Below are 23,275 nucleotides of genomic sequence, written 5' to 3'. Positions count from 1 at the left end.
GCCAGCTTTCTTCTACAACCTAGGATCACCTGCCCACAACCAGCACTAGTGTGCCTACTACAAACACAACCACAACCAGCACTAGTGTGCCTACTAAAAACACAACCACAACCAGCACTAGTGTGCCTACTACAAACACAACCACAGTGGCCTAGGTCCTCCTGTACCAATTAACATTAACAATCAAGACACCCAAAACACACAGACATGCCCACAGGCCAATCTGGTCTAGGAGATTTCTCAGTCAAGGCTTTCCTCTCAGATAATCCTAGGCTGTGTCAAGTTAGACAGAGAACAAAGTTCTAAGTCAGGTAACTGTAGCTCTGTTTTGTTTTGTTTTGTTTTGTTTTCACTATAGAAAGAACATTTGAGTATCAAGAAGCCAGCCACCAGCTGTGGAAGATACTAAAGTTGTAGCAGGTAGCTCACAGCTGGCTCAGTGCTGCTGCTCATGAACCAGGGCCCCAGACCACAGCAGAGCCCGGCATGACAGCAGGCATCAGTAACCCCAGCGCTAGGGTAGGGCAGACATAGACAATCCCAGGGCTCACTGCCAGCCAGCCTAGCCAAAACAGCGGGCCCCAGGTTTGCTGAGAGACCCTGTTGAAAAGAGAAGGTGGGTAGCCACCTGAGGAGGACACTTTGACAACAGCCTCAGGCTTCCACACGCATTCCTACGTAGGTAAGCCCACCTGCAAACATACGTGGCACACACACACACACCAACAGCAAAAAAGAAAAAAGAAAAAGAAAGAGAGAGAGAGAGAGCCATACAGCCAAGCCTATTTCTAAACTGACTCTTAAGTAAAGACACTGAGGTAAAATTTTAAATATGAGTTATTTTCAATATTGGCAAAAAATATTCCAAGTATAGATACAGGAACAGGCCATTGTTCATTGCTGCTTGTAGTTCAAGGACAGTGCCTGAGGAAAATGTGTCTACGTGTATTTGAGATGTACAGATTGGCACTGTTTAAGCTGTTGAAATCCTGTTTGATGATATACCTGATGAGGATGGTGTTAGCATTTTAGTCTAAGCTCCACCCCACACTTGCCTGGCAACAACCGGGTATGCTCCACCTCACAGTTGCCTGGCAACAGCCAGGTATGCCTGAAAGGTGCTGCACTCTCTCTTGCTCTTGCTCTTCCCTTCCTGCTCCTGCTCTGTCCCCTTGCTCCTTCCCCCCCTCTCTCTCCATGTGCTCATGGAAGGCCTTCTCTCTCTCTCTCTCTCTCTCTCTCTCTCTCTCTCTCTCTCTCTCTCTCTCTCTCTCTCTCTTTCTCTGCCTCTACTACTCTCTCAACTCCCCTCCCCACCCCCTGAATAAACTCTGTTCTATACTATAACTATATGGCTGATCCCTCACGGGGGAAGGGATGCTTCAGCATGGACCCACAGAGGCAACCCTTCCCCACCTCACCACACATCCACCAAAACATATCCCCTCTCTCTTTATCTTTATAAACACATCAGATGTGAAAATGGCTCAGAAGTTAAGAGCACTGGCTGTTCTCCCAGAGGTTGTGAGTTCAATTCCCAGCAACTACATGGTGGCTCACAACATTCTATAATGAAGTCTGATGCCTTCTCCTGGAGTGGAGGGATATATGCAGGCAGAACACTGTCTACACAATAAATAAATAAATCTATAAAATAAAATAAAACAAAACAAAAATAAAGTAAATGTACCTGCTAGAGAACACAGGTGTGTCCTTACAGTCTTCAATGCCAGAACTTGGAAAGAAAAGATAATGAATTAGCAGTGGGCTATAGAAACAGCTCAGCCCCACTCAACGGCTGCTCCTCCTGAAGACCCAGATTCAGTTCCTAGCACCCACATAATGATTCACACCAGTCTGTACTTCCAGTAACAGGGAATCTAAGGTCCTCTTCTGGCATCCATGCTACCGGTACATATGTGGTATACAAACACGTGTTTAGGTAAAACATCTACACACATAAAAACAAATAAATCTTAAACATTTTGTAACCTTTAAAAAAGGGGGGAGGGGGCACCAGCACCGGGTCACCTTGCGCTCTGAGTCGGCAGACATCCTCACGGTCCCTAGAGGACTCTCCACGCAAACTTAGGATCACTAGTGAGCAGAACACAACATCAGTTCCAATCCAGTTGTGATGGACTTGTGACAGCAGGAACAAGGACACCTGAGCCCTTCCTGACCAGAGGCTCAGATTCCTTTTGATCAGTTCTGGTTTACCTTGGTTTCAAACAGACCAGACAGCTCCATGGTCCTCAAAGGAGACACCACTTCCAGGCACTGTAACACGCCCAGGATCTTAGGATAACAGGATCCCAGGATAACATGAGCTGAGTCACACCAGTATTTCAGGGTCTCAGAGGAGCTTGACTGCCAAGAACTCTGACACACCCAGAATCTCAGGTTCACAGGAGCCAACAATCAAAGGATCACAGAGAAAACTGGACTCTGAAGAGTCATGAATCAACTGGGATTACTGGAAGGACAGACTCCAATCAGATATATTGAGGGCAGCAAGCACTTGAAATAAGCAGATGGCAGGAGGCAAACGTAAGATCAGAAGCAACAGAAACCAAGGTTACTTGGCATCATCAGAACCAAACTCTCCCACCATAGCAAGTCCTGAATACACAATCACACCAGAAAAGACATGGATCTAAAGTCACTTCTCATGATGATGATGGAGGACTTTAAGAAGGAAATACAGAAAAACACAGGTAAACATCTAGAATCCTTTAAAGATGAAACACAAAAATCCCTTAGAGAGTTACAGGAAAACAATACCAAACAGGTGATGGAATTGAACAAAACCATCCAGGATCTAACAATGGAAGTAGAAACATAAAGAAAATCCAAAGAGAGGCAACACTGGAGATTGAAACCCTAGGAAAGAAATCAGGAGCCATAGATGCAAGCATCAGCAACAGAATACAAGAGATGGAAGAGAGAATCTCAGGTGCAGAAGATTCCATAGGGAACATGGACACAACAATCAAAGAAAATGCAAAATGCAAAAAGATCCTAACTCAAAACATCCAGGAAATCCAAGATACAATGAGAAGACCAAACCTACGGCTAATAGGAGTAGATGAGAATGAAGATTTTCAACTTAAAAGGCCAGTAAATATCTTCAACAAAATTATAGAAGAAGACTTCCCATACCTAAAGAAAGAGATGCCCATGAACATACAAGAAGCCTACAGAACTCCAAACAGACTGGACCAGAAAAGAAATACCTCCCGACACATAATAATCAGAACAACAAATGCACTAAATAAAGACAGAATATTAAAAGCAGTAAGGGAAAAAGGTCAAGTAACATATAAAGGCAAGCCTATTAGAATTAATCCAGACTTCTCACCAGAGACTATGAAAGCCAGAATATCCAGGACAGGGTGATACAGACACTAAGAGAACAAAAATGCCAGCCCAGGCTACTATACCCAGACAAACTCTCAATTACCATAGATGGAGAAACCAAAGTATTCCATGACAAAACCAAATTCACACAATATCTTTCCACAAATGCAGCCCATCAAAGGATAATAACGGAAAAACACCAATACAAGGGCAGAAACTATGCCCTAGAAAAAGCAAGAAAGTAATCCTTCAACAAACCTAAAAGAAGACAGCCACAAGAACAGAATCCCAACTCTAACAACAAAAAATAACAGGAAGCAACAATTACTTTTCCTTAATATCTCTTAATATCAATGGACTCAATTCCCCAATAAAAAGTCATAGACTAACAGATTGGCTACACAAACAGGACCCAACATTTTGCTTCTTACAGGAAACCCATCTCAGGAAAAAAGACAGACACTACCTCAGAGTAAAAGGCTGGAAAACAATTTTCCAAGCAAGCAGTCTGAAGAAACAAGCTGGAGTAGCCATTCTAATATCGAATAAAATCGACTTCCAACCCAAAGTTATCAAAAAAGACAAGGAGGGGCACTTCATACTCATCAAAGGTAAAATCTTCCAAGAAGAACTCTCAATTCTGAATATCTATGTTCCAAATGCAAGGACAGCCACATTCATTAAAGAAACTTTAGTAAAGCTCAATGCACACATTGCACCTCACACAATAATAGTGGGAGACTTCAACACTCCACTCTCAACAATGGACAGATCCTGGAAACAGAAACTAAACAGAGAGACAATGAAGCTAACAGAAGTCATGAAACAAATGGATTTAGCAGATATCTACAGAACATTTTATCCTAAAACAAAAGGATATACCTTCTTCTCAGCACCTCACAGTACCTTCTCCAAAACTGACCATAAATTGGTCACAAAACAGGCCTCAACAGATTACAAAAATACTGAAATTGTCCCATGTATTCTACCAGATCACCATGGACTAAGGCTGATCTTCAATAACAACATAAATAATAGAAAGCCAACATTCACCTGGAAGCTGAACAACACTCTACACAATGATAACTTATTCAAGGAAGAAATTAAAGACTTTCTAGAGTTTAATGAAAATGAAGCCACAACATACCCAAACTTATGGGACACAATGAAAGCATTCCTAAGAGGAAAACTCATAGCTCTGAGTGCCTCCACAAAGAAACTAGAGAGAGCATACACTAGCAGCTTGACAGCACACCTAAAAGCTCTAGAACAAAAGGAAGCAAATTCACCCAAGAGGAGTAGACCGCAGGAAATAATCAAACTCAGGGGCAAAATCAACCAAATGGAAACAAAAAGTACTATTCAAAGAATCAACCAAATGAGGAGCTGGTTCTTTGAGAAAATCAATAAGATAGATAAACCCTTAGCCAGACTCACTAGAGGGCACAGGGACAGCATCCTAATTAATAAATGAAATGAAAAGGGAGACATAACAACAGATCCTGAGGAAATCCAAAACACCATCAGATCCTTCTACAAAAGGCTATACTCAACAAAACTGGAAAACCTGGATGAAATGGACAAATTTCTAGACAGATACCAGGTACCAAAGTTAAATCAGAGTCAGATTAATGACTTATAGTCCTATAGCCCCCAAAGAAATAGAAGCAGTCATCAATAGTCTCCCAACCAAAAAAAGCCCAAGACCAGATAGCTTTAGTGCACAGTTCTATCAGACCTTCAAAGAAGACCTAATTCCAGTTCTTCTCAAACTATTCCACAAAATAGAAACAGAAGGTACTCTACCCAACTCATTCTATGAAGCCACAATTACTCTGATACCTAAACCACATCAAGACCCAACAAAGATAGAGAACTTCAGACCAATTTCCCTTATGAATATCAACGCAAAAATACTCAATAAAATTCTCACTAACTGAATCCAAGAACACATCAAAACAATCATCCATCATTCATGACCAAGTAGGCTTCATTCCAGGGATGCAGGGATGGTTTAATATACGGAAATCCATCAACATAATCCACTATATAAACAAACTCAAAGACAAAAACCACATGATCATTTCATTAGATGCTGAGAAAGCATTTGATAAAATCCAACACCCATTCATGATAAAAGTCTTAGAAAGATCAGGAATTCAAGGTCCATACCTAACCATGATAAAAGCAATCTACAGCAAACCAGTAGCCATCATCAAAGTAAATGGAGAGAAGCTTGAAGCAATCCCTCTAAAATCAGGGACTAGACAAGGCTGCCTACTTTCTCCCTAACTATTCAATATAGTACTTGAAGTCCTAGCCAGAGCAATTAGACAACAAAAGGAGGTCAAGGAGATACAAATTGGAAAGAAATAAGTCAAAATATCACTATTTACAGATGATATGATAGTATATAAAAGTGACCCTAAAAATTCCACCAGAGAATTCCTAAACCTGATAAACAGCTTCAGTGAAGTAGCTGGATATAAAATTAACTCAAACAAATCAATGACCTTTCTCTACACAAAGGATAAACAGGCTAAGAAAGAAATTAGGGAAACAACACCCTTTACAATAGTCACAAATAATATAAAATACCTTGTTTGACTCTAACTAAGGAAGTGAAAGATCTGTATGATAAGAACTTCAAGTCTCTGAAGAAAGAAATTAAAGAAGATCTCAGAAGATGGAAAGATCTCCCATACTCATGGATTGGCAGGATCAACATTGTAAAAATGGCTATCTTGCCAAAAGCAATCTACACATTCAATGCAATCCCCATCAAAATTCCAACTCAATTCTTCAATGAATTAGAAAGGGAAATATGCAAATTCATCTAGAATAACAAAAAACCTAGGATAGCAAAAGCTCTTCTCAAGGATAAAAGAATCTCTGGTGGAATCACCATGCCTGACCTCAAGCTGTACTACAGAGCAATTGTGATAAAAACTGCATGGTACTGGTATAGCGACAGGCAGGTAGATCAATGGAATAGAATTGAAGACCCAGAAATGAACCCACACACCTATTGGTCACTTGATCTTTGACAAGGGACCTAAAACCATCCAGTGGAAAAAAGACAGCATTTTCAACAAATGGTGCTGGCACAACTGGCAGTTATCATGCAGAAGGATGCGAATTGATCCATTCTTATCTTCTTGTACTAAGGTCAAGTCTAAGTGGATCAAGGAACTCCACATAAAACCAGAGACACTGAAACTTATAGAGGAGAAAGTGGGGGAAAGCCTCGAAGATATGGGCACAGGGGGAAAATTCCTGAATAGAACAGCAATGGCTTGTGCTGTAAGATCAAGAATTGACAAATGGGACCTCATAAAATTGCAAAGCTTCTGCAAAGCAAAAGACACTGTCAATAAGACAAAAGGCCACCAAAAGATTGGGAAAGGATCTTTACCTATCCTAAATCAGATAGGGGACTAATATCCAATATATATAAATAACTCAAGAAGGTGGACTCCAGAAATTCAAATAACCCCATTAAAAAATGGGGATCAGAGCTAAACAAAGAATTCTCATCCGAGGAATACCGAATGGCTGAGAAGCACCTGAAAAAATGTTCAACATCCTTAATCATGAGGGAAATGCAAATCAAAACAACCCTGAGATTCCACCTCACACCAGTCAGAATGGCTAAGATCAAAAATTCAGGTGACAGCAGATGCTGGGGAGGATGTGGAGAAAGAGGAACATTCCTCCATTGTTGGTGGGATTGCAAGCTTGTACAACCACTCTGGAAATCAGTCTGGTGGTTCCTCAGAAAATTGGACATAGTACTACCAGAGGATCCAGCAATACCTCTTCTGGGCATATATCCAGAAGATGTTCCAACTGGCAATAAGAACACATGCTCCACTATGTTCATAGCAGCCTTATTTATAATAGCCAGAAGCTGGAAAGAACCCAGATGCCCCTCAACAGAGGAATGGATAAAAAAAAAAAATGTGGTACATTTACACAATGGAGTATTTCTCAGCTATTAAAAAGAATGAATTTATGAAATTCCTAGGCAAATGGATGGACCTGGAGGGCATCATCCTGAGTGAGGTAACCAAATCACAAAAGAACTCACATGATATGTACTCACTGATAAGTGAATATTAGCCCAGAAACTTAGAATACCCAAGATATAAGATACAATTTGCAAAACACATGAAACTGAAGAAGAATGAAGACCAAAGTGCAAAGGGACACTTTGCCCCTTCTTAGAATTGGAAACAAAACACCCATGGAAGGAGTTACAGAGACAAAGTTTAGAGCTGAGACGAAAGGATAGACCATCAAGAGACTGCCATACCTGGGGATCCATCCCATAATCAGCCTCCAAACGCTGGCACCATTGCATACTCAGCTATTAAAAACAACGAGGCCAGCCTGGTCTACAAAGTGAGTTCCAGGACAGCCAGGGCTATCAGAGAAACCCTGTCTCGAAAAAAAACAAAAAAAAAAAACAAAAAACAAAAAAAAAACAAAAAAAAACAAAAAAAAAAAAAAAACAATGAATTTATGAAATTCCTAGGCAAATGGATGGATCTGGAGGGTATCATCCTGAGTGAGGTAACACAATCACAAAAGAACTCACATGGTAAGTGGATATTAACCCAGAAACTTAGATTACCCAAGATACAATCTGCAAAACACATGAAACTCAAGAAGAACAAAGACCAAAGTGTGGACACTTGTCCCCTTCTTAGAATTGGGAACGAAACACCCATGGAAGGAATTACAGAGACAAAGTTTGGAGCTGAAACAAAAGGATGGACCATCCAGAGACTGCCCCACCCGGGGATCTATCCCATAATCAGCCACCAAACGCAGACACTATTGCATACGCCAGCAAGATTTTGCTGAAAGGACCCAGATATAGCTGTCTCTTGTGAGGCTATGCCAGTGCCTGGCAAACACAGAAGTGGATGCTCACAGTCATCTATTGTATGGAACACAAGGCCCCCAATGGAGGAGCTAGAGAAAGTACCCAAGGAGCTGAAGGGGTCTGCAACCCTATAGGTGGAACAACAATATGAACTAACCAGTACCCCCAGAACTCATGTCTCTAACTGCATATGTAGCAGAAGATGGCCTAGTCGGCCATAATTGGAAAGAGAGGCCCCTTGGTCTTGTAAACTTTATATGCCCCAGTACAGGGGAACACCAGGGCCAAGAAGTGCGAATGGGTGGGAAGGGGAGCAGGGTGGGGAGGGTATAGGGGACTTTCAGAATAGCATTTGAAATATAAATGAAGAAAATACCTAATAAAAAATTGGGGGAAAAAATAGGCCAAGCCATCAAGCTGGGTGGTGAATGTGCACCTTTAATCCTAGCACTCAGGAGAGAGAGGCAGGCAGAGCTCTGTCTGTACAAATACTTCTGGCAATCTGTGAACAACCTACAGCCTCTGGTGCCCTTAGCTGTGCACATACCAACTTTGTTCTAACTCAGACACACCCAGAAACACATTCGTACCTCCTCCCTGCCAGAACTACAGAAAAGGGACCACATGGCCTAGACTAGGTTGGGATACCTGCCTCTGAGTGAACTGTTAGACATGTCCCCTACTTAAGAGTCTTATGCCTATGCAAAGGTGGATGCACAGAAGATTAAAATCAGAGGTATCTTGGGAAGTGAGCAAAGGCTTACATCATCCAAGCCTGCCAATCAAAACAGAAACTCCTGTGCCATATCGTTGGCAGCCGGACTCCTCTGAAGCCTGTGGGGGCCCCAAGCAGTAGTCACAAAGCATAGCTGTTTCTGACCTGAGCTAACACTTCACTGTGCTACTTTGCAGTCTTGAAACATCCATCCCAGATCCCCACTCCCCACTGACCAGCAGCAACAGGCACACGTTCATAAGCAGAGCCCTGTGCTACGTCTCTGTGCATGGTCCAATTCTCACTTCCTAAGATCGCTGTCGTTTGCATTTCTCATGTGGAGAACAAACTCCTTCCTACAAAATATGGTTGAGGACATGCAAAAAAAAAAAAATCAGCAAACTGAAAGATGAACACTAGGTAAACAATAAAATAAATTAAAATAATAGATAAATAAATATCATAGAAGATAGATAGATGATAGATAGATAGATAGATAGATAGATAGATAGATAGATAGATGATAGATAGATAGATGATAGATAGATAGATAGATAGATAGATAGATAGATAGATAGATAGATAGATGATAGATGGATGGATAGATAGATAGATAGATAGATAGATAGATAGATAGATAGATAAGGGACGTAAAAGAAAGTCGGGCTCTACCTACAAAGCTCTGCCCTCGGTGCTGTAACCTCCATTTCAACTATGGCCATGGAACAAGACAAATTGGAATTCAGGCACATTTTTACATCACTAAATTTTTAAATCACAGTCTCAGAAATCATTTTTCTGAGAAAATGCTCGATGATCGCCGTGAAAAGCACTTCACTAGCTGGAGAATGTGCTCTGTCTTGTGAGTTTGGAGCACGCAGGTGGCTCGACAGAGGACATTTAACAACCTTGACGGTGCAGCCGCGGAGGATGCCCTCAGAAACCACCGTTAAGGCCGCGGCAGTCTGTGGGAAGCAGCTGGCAAAGCAGCTACCCAGCTAGCTGGTGGGACTACGATATTCTGGTCACCGGGGTTATTTTAAGATAGGTTTTGTGATCCCTTTGAAACACTCCAGAGCTGGGGTATTGTCACACTACACACGCTTGAGAAATCCTTCAAGGAACCGATACTGCTGTTCAGAACGAGCTCACGCACAGCACCTATGCGGGAGTCTGTGACGCTGCTGCAAAGAGGCGTGGGTACCTAGGGAACATGCCCTGCTGGCAAGCATTTCCACTATTCCGTGTTCATAAAACAACTAAGGGTGGCAAGCTACAACTTACGTTCTTCCCTCCGGAGTCAGCAGCCTGAAGGCTCGCCCCAGCCACCAACTCGAACAGGAGCTTTCCTGTGCCCACTGGAACAGAAAGCCTTTGTTACAGGAATTAACCTCCCTATCCAGAAAACCTTGAGTTCTGGGAGCTACTTTGCTGATGGCAATGGTGTTGCCATGGTTACCAGGCTTGCCCTCCACAGTGGGTCCCTAAACCTTGACAAAAAAAAAAAAAAAAAACTTCAGGAAAAATATAAAATTCAAATTGAACTGCAGACTACCAAATTAGTTTCTATGACTAGTTGTCGGTATCAAATATACAACACTGATTTAGCAGAGGGAAGCTATATGGCTGGAGACTAGGGAGATGGCTCTCCAGTAAAGTGCTCAGAGTAAAAGCATGAGGACTGAGTCCCCAGCACCCATGTGGAGTATGGTGGCCACCTACACTCTGTAGGTGGAGACAGGATCCCTGGAGCAAACTGGCTAGCTAGGCTAGGTAAACTGGTGAGCTCTGGGCCAATGAGGGACTCTACCTCAATATGTCAAAGAAAACACCGAACATCAACCCCCAGTGTTCACTTCTCCACTCCATGTACACACAGACACACAGACCTCCAAGCCCATGTGTACTCAGACACAAGGAAGCAAGCACACAAATACACAAGCATACTCACACATATACATAGCATATAACACACATGCACATCCTATCCCCACATACACATATGCACACACAGGCATACACACATATATATACATACCACAAGTACACACACATATACACTATGCACACATATATATACCACACATACACACACATATATACACATACATATACATACCACACATACACACATATATGCACATGCACACATACACACATGCACACCACACACATATATATATATATATATATATGTGTGTGTGTGTACCACACATACACACATAATACCCATCATACATCATATACATATACACACACACACATATATATATATTATATATATATATACACATACACACACATGCACACCACACACACTATATATGTAAAAACAGAACTTTGCAAAGCCATCTGTAATTGCTCACCACATGAGTTTTGAATTGAGCATTGCAATTCATTTGGGTACTTCCCAGTTTGAGATCTTATGTAAAACAAGTTTACTTTTTTGTTTGCACTGTCTGTTGGGTTCATTCTTAGATTTAAAAAATCACAGGTGGCCTTTAACACTGGAGAATAATCTACAGTAGTTCCGGTACTTCCGAATACTGCGTCTATGGTGTGGTCACCTTTATATCTTTTCATGTCCACTCCAGGCCTCTCCCAGGGAAAGAAGCTACAGGGAAACAGAGATGCTGGGGAGATGGTCCAGTGAGTAAAAGGCTTTCTGGGTAAGCATCAGGACCGAACCTACATAAAGCCAAGTGCAATGGCAGCTGTAGCCCAGGACTCCTAGAGTGAGATGCCATGAAAAAGCAGAAGAATCCCAGAAGCAGGTGGAGCAGCCAGACTAGTGAACGACAAAAAGAGCCACCCGGTCAGGCATGGTGGTTAAGTCAGGAGGCAGAGGCAGGCGTATCTCTATGGATCTACATACTGAGTTACAAGCCAGCCAGGGCTACTCAATGAAACCTTGTTTTAGGGGAAGAAGAGAGGGGGATTTGCAGGCTGAGTATAGAGATAGCTGAGTAGTTAAGAGCACTTGTTGCTCTGACAGAGAATCCAGGTTCTCTGCACCCACAAGGCAGCTCACAATTGCTTGCAAGTCTGGGTCCAAGGGATTCAACTCTCTCTATTCTGACTCCACAGGCACCAAGCATGTGGTACACAGACATACATGCCAGTAAAACACGCATACTTCTAAAATAAAATAGACACCCCCTTTCCTCAAAAACCTGATGGTAGACAAACACTTGAGGTTGCTGCCCCTACCTCACAACACACACACACACACACACACAAATCAAAATATTTTTAATTAGTGATACATTAGGTAGGAATTAATAGTGACCAATCAAAAACTATAATTCCTACTTAATAGCCACAAATTCCTTTTGAGATCAGAACTACTTATGAGGAAACACAGCTGTGCTGCACAGAGCCTTGCAATGGGTGGTTACTTTCAGTTGACAACTCCCCTGGGTTTGGAGTCACCTACAGGACACTGTTATGAATGATTCCTGGGGATTAGTCCACCCTATTGGGCAAATTTCCTGCAGATCAACATGAAGATGAACTTTCATGAAATAATGCTGTTTAGATAAATTGGTAATTCATGAATTATATAATTCCTGATACTGATTTTACAGAATCCCTGTAACTGATTTTAAGAAGTTAAGACAGTTGACAGAAAGTTTAAGATTAGAGTCGAAAACAGAATGTACCTCCTGCCACAGAATACCAAAGGCTGTGTAGTTCAAAAAAGAGTTCAATGAGCTCTTATGTATTATAAGCATGTAAATTGCACTAGGAAGAAAAATGGGTTTCAAACAAATTAATGATCAAGGAAATCATTCATTCTAGGTCAGGTCCAGGGATGAGGCCACGGGTGTACACCAAAATAAAGTAAGTGGGGAACTCTAAATAAAGGAGTGGGTGATTCTATTACATAAAAAAAGCTATTGCTGTGGCTGTATGATGAACCTGTGGATAAAACTATTGCTTTGAACTGATAATGAGCTTATAGAATGAAAGAGATAAAACTACCACTTGGAACTTACAATCAACAATCCTGCTGTAACTCCTTATTGGGTAACATTTTATCTGTTTTAATGAAGTCATTCTTTTTATTAGAGGGTATGAAATTGTTAAGATTAGAAAAAAGTAAGTTGTTAGAGCTTTGTTCTATCCACCAAATACGATGGATCTACTTCCAGGATCCACTTCAGTGAGAAACCAACCGACACCCAAACAGAGACTCCCATACTCCAAGGCTCAGAGGACTTGTCTTGGAGGCAACATTGAGTCTACTGACAGAACAAAGACCTAGAAAGGGTCAGGAAAAGTGGAGCTCTGGAGATCAAGATGCATTCTCCCAAATGTCTGTGCCAAGCATTGTCCAGGGTGGGCTGTGATCAAAGCCAGGAACCACAGTAGAATAAGACTGGGATGCTGGCGGCTGAGGTGAGGCGTTCTTCTCATATTCCGCCCTTGTGTTTCCAGACTTTGTAGCTCACATACAAACATGGATGCCTCGGTTTTCCTTCCGTCCGTCACAGGATTCACCAGGTTGCAAAAATGAATATGTAAGGCTTCCTACTCAGGAGCCCGACTCACAGCAGGATGCAACCAATCAACAACAAAATTAACAGGAAAGGCACTGCTGCTGCTGTACCTCCCACCATGACCTGGATTCCCACTAGTCCATCCTGGAGAAAGTACTGAGCAGCTGTGCTGGCAAGAACCAGATGTTGGATCTACAACAACGCTAACCTTGACAGGTATCCCCACGTTAAGCCTTCCCCAACCACATGACATTCACACTGGAGTCCTCGCCAGCTTGAGTCTGCATCCCAGAAGAAACCATGTGCTTGAGCAGCCCCAGGCTTCTAGTTTAAACACCACGGCATACTAACACACCTTAAAGAGTTCACAACTCGCTGGTAGTGGTGGTGCACACCTTTAATCCCAGCACTTGGGAGGCAGAGGCAGGCAGATTTCTGAGTTCAAGGCCAGCCTGGTCTACAGAGTGAGTTCCAGGACATCCAGGGCTACACAGAGAAACCCTGTCTTGAAAAACCAAAAAAAAAAAAAAAAGAGTTCACAACTCAATGAAAAACACCAAAACCAAGCACTTTGGAAGAAAAAAAAAATGTAGGGGAGAAAAGAAAGAAAGCCAAAGGCTTCAGAAAGCCACAAAAGGATGCTTTAGCTCAGGTCAGGAATATATTTCCAGATATTCAGGTATTCAGAATCACCCTGACAGTCCAGGAAGATCAAGAATCCTTATCAAAATTGCCAACATGGAGCTGGCAGAGTTAGCATGGACTCCTGTGGAAGGCAAGCATGGGAAAGGGGATTACTTGCCTGCTTTGAAGTTTTTAAGAACTGGGCTGGAGACATGGCTCAGCAGTTCAGAGCAGTTGCTGCTCCTACAGGGGACCCAGGTTTGGTTCCCGCCCACATGACAGTTCACAACTGTCTGGAACTCCAATTTTGGGGATTCCACACCATCCTGTTGCCCCCCCTCGGGTACCTGTACACACAAAGTACACATAAACTAATGCAGGCACGCACACATAAGCGACTAGTAAAGTTTTAAAGCTTTGAGGGGACTCTCCCAGAAAACCAAGAATCAAGTCCCGGCACCCACATAGTGGCTTGCAGGTGTCTGTAACTCCAGTCCTAGGGGCTGTGACTCCCTCTTCTCTCCTCCCTGGGGACCAGGTACTACAGATGCAGTACAGTCATGAAGGTAAAATACCCATACACATTTAAAGACAAACGATTTTTAGGGCATGGGAACTTGCAGAGGACAGAATGGGGACATGAGAGAGAGTGTGTACAATAAGGGGGAACAGCAGAAAATGCTTGCCAGGTAGGTGTGAAAATGTCACCATGGGCCGGGCATGGTGGCGCACGCCTTTAATCCCAGCACTCGGAAGGCAGAGGCAGGTGGATTTCGGAGTTTGAGGCCAGCCTGGTCTGCAAAGTGAGTTCCAGGACAGTCAGGGCTACACAGAGAAACCCTGTTTCGAAATAACAAAAAAAAAAAAGAAAATGTCACCATAGAACCCAGTATTTTGTATATGTCTGTGTTTACGTGCAATAGATTCATATGTGCACATATATTAATTTTAGACCGGCACGTGATCTCAGATAAAAGCATTGTGAACGATCACGTGCTTGTCAGCTCACTATTGTGTGGAGGTTTTAGTTTTGCCTGCTCTCTTCCTTAGTAAACGCCTTGGCTGCCCAGTGATTTCATCCTGAAGTACACACTACGGTGGACAACCAGGCAGCTGGCCCTAAAGGCCACGGTACCAGACCACGAAGCCTGTGTTTTGTCGCCCCCTAGTGGTCCTTAGAGTGTGAGGTAGGTTCTTGCACCAGTGGGACAGAGGACCCGCCCCAGGGACGAGCAACAAAGACTACTCAGGCTTAAAGAAACAAATTAGCTTTTATGTCACTGATTTTCTAATTAAAAAATCTTACTTTGAATGCTCGGGCCTTCTTTAGACCAATCAAGCTCTTTAATCCCATCAGATTACCATAAAATTAGTCAATTTATTGAGGAGGGGTCCTCCTTGTTTTTCAACACGGAATTTTGAGTTCTTTGGGGGTGCACATGTGCACATGCTCACAAAGGAGAGGCCAACCTCACCCATCGTTTCCCTATCACCAGTCTTTTACCTACCTTGCTTTTAGAAGATAGAGAAACTTTTTTTTAATTAGGTATTTTCTTCATTTACATTTCCAATGCTATCCCAAAAGTCCCTCATACCCTTCCCCCCACTCCCCTACCCACCCACTCCCACTTCTTGTCCCTGGCCTTCCCCTGTACTGGGGCATATAAAGTTTGCAAGACCAATGGACCAATGGGCCTCTCTTTCCAATGATGGCTGACCAGGCCATCTTCTGCTACATATGCAGCTAGAGGCACGAGCTGGGGGGGGGGGGGGGGGAGTACTGGTTAGTTCATATTGTTGTTCCACCTATAGGGTTGCAGACCCCTTCAGCTCCTTGGGTACTTTCTCTAGCTCCTCCATTGGGAGCCCTGTGATCCATCCAATAGATGACTGTGAGCATTCACTTCTGTGTTTGCCAGGCACCGGTATAGCCTCAAAAGAGACAGCTATATCTGGGTCCTTTCAGCAAAATCTTGCTAGTGTATGCAATGGTGTCAAGCATTTGAAGGCTGATTATGGGATGGATCCCCGGGTATGGCAGTCTCTAGATGATCCATCCTTTTGTCTCAGCTCCAAACTTTGTCTCTGTAACTCCTTCCATGGGTGTTTTGTTCCCAATTCTTAGAGAAACGTTTTTAAAGGAAAGCTACTTCAGTGACTGGGGGAGGGACTAATTCGATTAAAAAAAAAAAGTCTCTTTTTGTTACCAAGGTAACAAGAAAAGAGCTATCTTCCAGAGTTTCCAGATTCTCTGTGGCTGCTGCAGCTAAATAGTACATTGTAAACAGTGCATGGCTCAGCTGAGGGAAGTTCACCTCTCTGCAGGAGACACTAACACAGTGACTGTGACAAGAGGGGACAGACAGCACAGCAAAGATAGGAGCCTTGCCTCCCTCCCGTACCCTTACCCCCACCTCTGCCCCACCCCTACCCCACCCCCAGAGCCAGAGGCATCCATCCCTGCACAGAATGGCAGGGGAAACGGAGTGCCACAGAATGTCACAGGGAAGAAAATAGCTCTGATAAAGTAACATGGCCAGGCAAGCAGAGTGATGTGGTCCAACCTATCAGAAGCAGTCAGCTGTTGCTGACCCTGCAAACCAATTGGCAGCCAGGGGATCAGAGACGTTCCTGCAGCCAAAATTGTACAAAGACTGTGAAGTTGCAGACATCTTGTCCCAGCCGCACCCCTGCATGTGTGGGTGTCAGTGCTCCGCAGGGTGTGCACAGCAATCACTTGAAAACCTGAATCAATTGACGTGACAGGGTACACAGGACTTAGTCTGAACAGACAGAGCAAGTTCAAGTCCACACAGAGGCAGAGAGATGAACCAGGAAGGGATGGGGAGAAAAACAATAAGACCAGATAGATTCTTGCCATCAATCTTTATTTATGATTGCTCTCTGGGAAGTGTTTTGTTCTGAAAGCCAAGCCTAAAACAAGCAATACACAAAGAAATCCTTCTGCTGCGTCACAGAGGGGAAACTACACCTCAAGATCCTGTTTGCAGAATATTAACGAGAAGGTCTACTTGTGCATAGCCAAGGAAACAAACGTTAAGCAAAGACCAAAAATTGCAGGCAGCGTATGCGTGCAGTCTTCACATTCAGCCTCGTGTTGACACAGTGAGGTAGAGACCCACATGCACCTAGCTGTCTGGGAGGGTGTGAGTCCTCAGTGAACCCAGGTGTGCCGAGGGAAGGGTGCTGGCTTCCAGCCAAGTATTTCGTTGAGTTAATGGAGAAGGGAGAGTTCAAATGTAGCCTCGTGGCTCGGATATTCTAGAAGGAAGGAAATATTGTGAGAAGACTGTTAAAGACAGAGTGTTCACTGTGATCTTCACTATCCAACCCACAAACCGGGAAGGCAGGGCCACATTTTACCATTTGTGGCCGCAAGTAAAGAAGAGAAAATAAATCTCCATCATGAGAATGGAGCCAGGTGTGTACTGGCTATCAGACCTAACATATACCAAACACCAGAAGAAAGGAAAGCTCTCTATGGCTTCCTGACCATTTGTTAGTGGAAGGCAGAGCAGTTGCATCTTCAGCCAAGTTCCTGATGGGTAATTTCAACAGTGCAAGTCTCCACTAGAAAGCAGTGTTGAGTCATGTGCATTGGGAAGGAGTGTTATTTATTTGTTTATTAATATGTATGTTTATACACATGTGTACACGTCTGTGTGTGTGCATCATGTGTATATGAGGGTGCCCATGGATGCCACAGGAAGGCATGGGATCCCTTAGAGCTTGAGTCCCAGGCAATTTAGGCACTAAGAACCAAACTTGAATGCTTGGTAAGAGCAGCAAGTACTCTTAACCACTGAGCCATCTGTCCAGCCTCAGGAGGTAGAATTCAATTCTGAGTACTATGCTGGGCCTGTGCCACCATGCCTTCCTTTAAAGGCAGCATTTAAGAGGCAGAAGCAGGAGGATCTCTGTGAGTTCATGAGTTCAAGGCCAGCCAGGGTGACAGAATGAGGCTCTGCATCAAAAGACAAAAACAAAAACAAAAAACAAAAAACAAAAAATACACAAAAAAAAAAAACCAACAACAAAGCAGAATCTGAACGCCATACACTATTGCTCCTCAGATTCGAGCATAGTTTGGATTCTAACTCTAGACTGGACCGGAGAGTGTCTTCACAGTTCTGTTCACTGCCACGCACTCCAGCAGGTCACGTTTTCAACCTGAGTATGAAATCCCCCAGCACAGAGACAGGCTTGCCTCTGGAAGCTGAGTGATTCCCAGGGACTTGGACCCTGCTATCAGCCATGGCGCACGTGAAGAAAGTAAGAGGAGTCAAGGGTGAAATTTGCAGTGCTGCCTGGTTCCCTCCTTCACGTCCAGGTGTTCAGACTTTGAAACAGATTACTGCTGGCTGGGTTCCGACCTAGAACCCTCGGGGCAACACACCAAATGCTCTGCCCAGTGCCACACTGCTTTCATTTTAACTCTTGGGATTGAACCTGGACAACAACCACACACTAAGGCTTCTCTCTCCATGGTGCCATTTCACACTCAGGATTTCATGGTCGTCATTTCAGAACTGCATAATTTTCAAGGAACTCTGCAAGTGTTGTGAGTAGTGATGGATCTGCAGTATTTGGGAAGCTGCCTGTGGCCCTGTGGCCCTGTGGCTCTTGGCCCTCTGGTTCTGTGGTTCTGTGGCTCTGTAGCCCTATGGTTCTGTGGCCCTGTGGTTCTGTGGCCCTATAATCCTGTGGTTCTGTGGCTCTATGACTCTGTGGCCCTGTGACCCTGTGGCCCTGTGGCCCTGTGGCCCTGTGGCAATTTGCTTTACTCCTAGTTTGATGGTAAATTTATCACTTTTGCATTTTTCCCCAGTTCTTCAGATGGAATTTTATAAAATTCTCAAAAATGAGTCCCAGTTCATTCCTTAGCAATGGAGCTGTTACCAAAATCTGACAGACAGTTGACCTTAAAGTAGAGGTCTGTGGCCAGGTGGTAGTGGTGGTAGTGCCTGTCATTAATCCCAGCACTCAGGAGGCAGAGGCAGGAGGATCTCTGAAGTTCAAGGCCAGCCTAGTCTATAGAGTGAGTTCCAGGACAGCCAGGGCTACACAGAGGAACCCTGTCTCAAGAAAACAAACAAAACAAAGTAGAGTTCTATAGCCAGGTGGCAGTGGTGTGTATCCACAGCATAAAAGAAACATGGGGGTGGGGGAGGCATCAAGTCCTGTGTAATATAAATGGAAGGTTATAATTTTATGAACCAGTAACAAACTGTGATAGCCATTCCCACCAGCTTCAAGATGTCCTAAGAACACACAAACCATCTTGATATTGGCTTCTTGTCCATGAAAATGTTGAGATGGAATGTTCACTCTGTGTACATACACACACACACACACACACACACACATACACACACACAGGAATGCAGCAAAGGCTGCACTGGTGACCCCAGCAAATGTTATCACTCAGCTGACTAAACCAACCATTCAAGATGGCAGACCCCACCTCACCGGCTGTCTACACAGCATTGCTTAAGTTGTTCCTTAAGCAATACGTCAGACTACCAAGGAGTTCCTTTCCCATCTCTACGTGAACCTTTTTTTCTAATTGGGCACCAAGTCTCATCACAGGTCTTGCTGATGGCCTACTGTGTGCTGGGGTACTCGTCCCTTGTTATGTCCTCCTCAGCTGCTCTCCTGGCTGTAACTGGAAGTCTGACTCATGTTTTTTAGCACAGGCGTGATATAGACAGCAAAGAGACTAAAATACTCTTCAATTTTTTTAAAGCCATGGCAGAAAAATTGTAAGGACGCTCCTAAAAGACCTGCTGCCCCAGACTAGGTCACAAAGACAATGACAGCAGCAACCCCTTTTTTGCAAATGTGTTGTCCTTGTGTCTCAAAAAACCAGCTGCTTTCACAGCACAAGGTGATCTCTAGGGTTTTTACCTAGCCTCTGATAGCTAAGGATCCCACCACATCCTTCATATTCCCAGTTACTGTAAACTTCCATTCTCCCATTAATATACTCATGTGATACTTACCTACCTGTAGAGAATTACATAGTTACTGTTTTATCACCAACAGATATTTAAAACCACAAGGAAGCAAAAGCTTCCAAATGTCTCCTAGTCCAGTGTGTCCACACAAGTGTTCATGGTCCACAGTGTGTCCACACAAGTGTTCCTGGTCCACAGTATGTCCACACAAGTGTTCCTAGTCCAGTGTGTCCACACAAGTGTTCCTAGTGCACAGTGTGTCCACACAAGTGTTCCTAGTCCACAGTGTGTCCACACAAGTGTTCCTGGTCCACAGTGGTGTCCACACAAGTGTTCCTGGTCCACAGTGTGTCCACACAAGTGTTCAGTTGATATTAATAAGTGGAGACAGACTGTGCAGTCCTTAGGATGACATGCACAGCAGCAGCAATTGTCTTTCATGAAGCAGTAGCTAGCTCAGTGACTTTTGGATTAGGTTTGCAGTCAGCATCATCAGTAATGAGATCAGTCATGCTGTGGACATGCAAGCATGCTGGCTAGTAGAGGCATCAGGACTGGAAGCTGCTTCTGTGCCAGCTCTTAAGTAAATATCATGTAGAGGAAGAAGTGTATGCACACTGACCCTTCTTTATTCCCTTCCCATCATGCCCTAGTGCCAAGTCATGGACATGGTAGACGCTGAAGCCTGCAGTGCACATAGCTGAGCAGGAGAGATAGACCTGTGACAGGTCACACAGGACACACAGGTCACACAGGATACACAGGTCACACTGGACACACAGGTCACACAGGACACACAGGTCACACAGAACACACAGGACACACAGGTCACACAGGACACACAGGTCACACAGGACACTCACACAGGTCACACAGGTCACACAGGACACACAGATCACACAGGTCACACAGGACACACAGGTCACACAGGACACACAGGACACTCACACAGGTCACACAGGTCACACAGGTCACACAGGACACACAGATCACACAGGTCACACAGGTCACACAGGAGCTAGCACTCAGCTCCAGAATTATGCTCCTACCTGGGAAAGTTGAAGCACCAGCCTGAGAGGCCTAAGAATCTTCCCCTTCTCCTGCCTCTTCCTCAGGCTCCTCTTCTTCAGCTTCCCCCTCTGCTCCTCCCTCTGGTGCCTCTTCCGTCTAGTTTATACAAAGCCACATCATTACTGAGAAGCGTAAGTGCCAAAGACACAACAGGAACAAGATACCAAACTTAAGCGGAGGGCTCTCATGACACCTGCCACACAAAAGACAGTGGGGAGTGGCTGAAGAAGACATCTGACATTGATGTCCGATTGCCACATGCACACACACACATACACACACACACACAAGTATATACATACATGCAAACACACATACACACATATACATACATACACACACAAACACATATACACACATACAAACACACATACACACATACATATATATACATACATACACAAATATACAAATACATACACACATATACACATAAATGCATATGCATACATACACACACAAACACACTTACACATACATACATATACACATAATACATACATATACACATACATACACACATATACATACATACATACATACATACATACACACATACACACAAACACACACATATACACATACACAAACACATAACACACAAACATACACATACAGAGGCATACACACACAAACATACACAGACATGCACATACACACACACAAAAATACACACACCACACACATACATACAAACACACACACATACACACACAAATATATATACATATATGCAAACACACATACACACATATACATACATAAACACACAAACATATATACACATATGTATATGTGTGTATACACACATATACACATACATAAACACATATACATATATACACATATACATGCATACACACAAACACACTTACACATATACACATGCATACACATAACACACAAACATACACACACAAACATACACAGACATGCACATACACACAAAAATACACACACCACACACACACATACATACAAACACACACACCATCACACACATGAGAGGAATGTAACAAGTTACGCCAGTGTCACCAGCAAATGTTTTCACTCAGCCGATTAAACCATTAATGATGGCAGACCTTACCTCTCCTGTTGTCTCTCCCTCTCCTCCCTCTTCTCCCTCTTCTCCCTCTTCTTCCTTAGGTCCACAAAGGGAAAAAGAATGGAGTAAGCCTTACCTTGAATGTTTAAGATGAACAAACCATAATAGCATAGAATCTCACTGCACAAGTAGAGCATCAGGCGTTCTCACACACTCAGTGCAGAGATGCAAGCGACTAAGCTTTCAAACCAAAAAATAAAATAAGAATAAAAAAGTCACTTCTGCCCTTATATCCCTTAAGTGGGCCTTTACCTCAGCTGGAAACCTGTTCATTAAAGCCACAGGCCAGCCAGGCTGCTCCATAGGTGAAGAGCTTGCCGTGCACACCGGATGAGCTGAGTTCAGCCCTCATACCCCACATAAAGGTGGAATGGAGAACCGACCACACAGGATTGTCTTCTGACCTCTACATATGTGCCATGGCACAGTAATGATCATTCTTAAATAATTTTGAGATTATAATGACGTCATTTCCCCCTTCTCTCCTCTCAACTCCTCTTTCATATCCCACCCCACCCCCAATTTGTTCTCATTCAAACCCATGGCCTTGGCATGGCTGCTGCCTACGGACCTTAAAGCCTTGCCACCACCCTACAGCCTGCCTCTCTTCAGTTAGAGCCACAGCTACGCCAGCCATGGACTTGCAGTCCCTCCCTCGTGCAGCTGAGGTAGGTGCATGCCCCCTGAGGCCCAGACTCCAGGATGACTTTAGTCTCTTGTTTATCCCCTTCTTGCCTTCATGGCTCCCAGACCACAGGGTACCTTCTACCCTTCTAAGCCATCCCCAGAAACCTTTAAGAACCAGGGCTTCCCTTTGTTCCCCACACTAAAGGCGCTCACACCTTGGGAATCCCAGAGACCAGTTGCTCGCCAATAACTCTCCTAAAGGATAACTCTTTCATCTCATTCCTCTCAACCCTGCAACATCTTCTTATTGTTTAAAACAATGGCTAAAAGCCATCTGGACTCTGCTTATCCCTCTGGTTTCCCAACTCCTCACTCCTCCTTAAGCCAAACTGAATCTCATGA

General features: G+C 43.6%; 1 protein-coding gene across 1 annotated transcript in view; it reads right to left on the bottom strand.

The window, feature by feature from the left end:
- Positions 1-16,963: 16,963 nt before the first annotated feature.
- The window catches only part of Sh3bgr (SH3 domain binding glutamate rich protein), a 28,375-nt gene continuing 22,063 nt past the window's right edge, over positions 16,964-23,275 (bottom strand). The window contains exons 6-8 of the mRNA XM_021184705.2: positions 22,229-22,282; positions 21,120-21,237; positions 16,964-17,374 (exon numbers count right to left, since the gene is read on the bottom strand). Of these exons, the coding sequence (XP_021040364.2) occupies positions 21,151-21,237; positions 22,229-22,282 (141 nt within the window). The 3' untranslated portion in view covers positions 16,964-17,374; positions 21,120-21,150. The remainder of the gene's footprint in view (positions 17,375-21,119; positions 21,238-22,228; positions 22,283-23,275) is intronic.

This window comes from Mus caroli, unplaced genomic scaffold (assembly GCF_978045245.1).
Source record: "Mus caroli unplaced genomic scaffold, Mus_caroli_1 scaffold_17, whole genome shotgun sequence".
Lineage (NCBI taxonomy): Eukaryota > Metazoa > Chordata > Mammalia > Rodentia > Muridae > Mus > Mus caroli.
The sequence above is the reverse complement of the archived record's forward strand: the minus strand, read 5'-3'. Positions and strand labels throughout refer to the sequence as shown.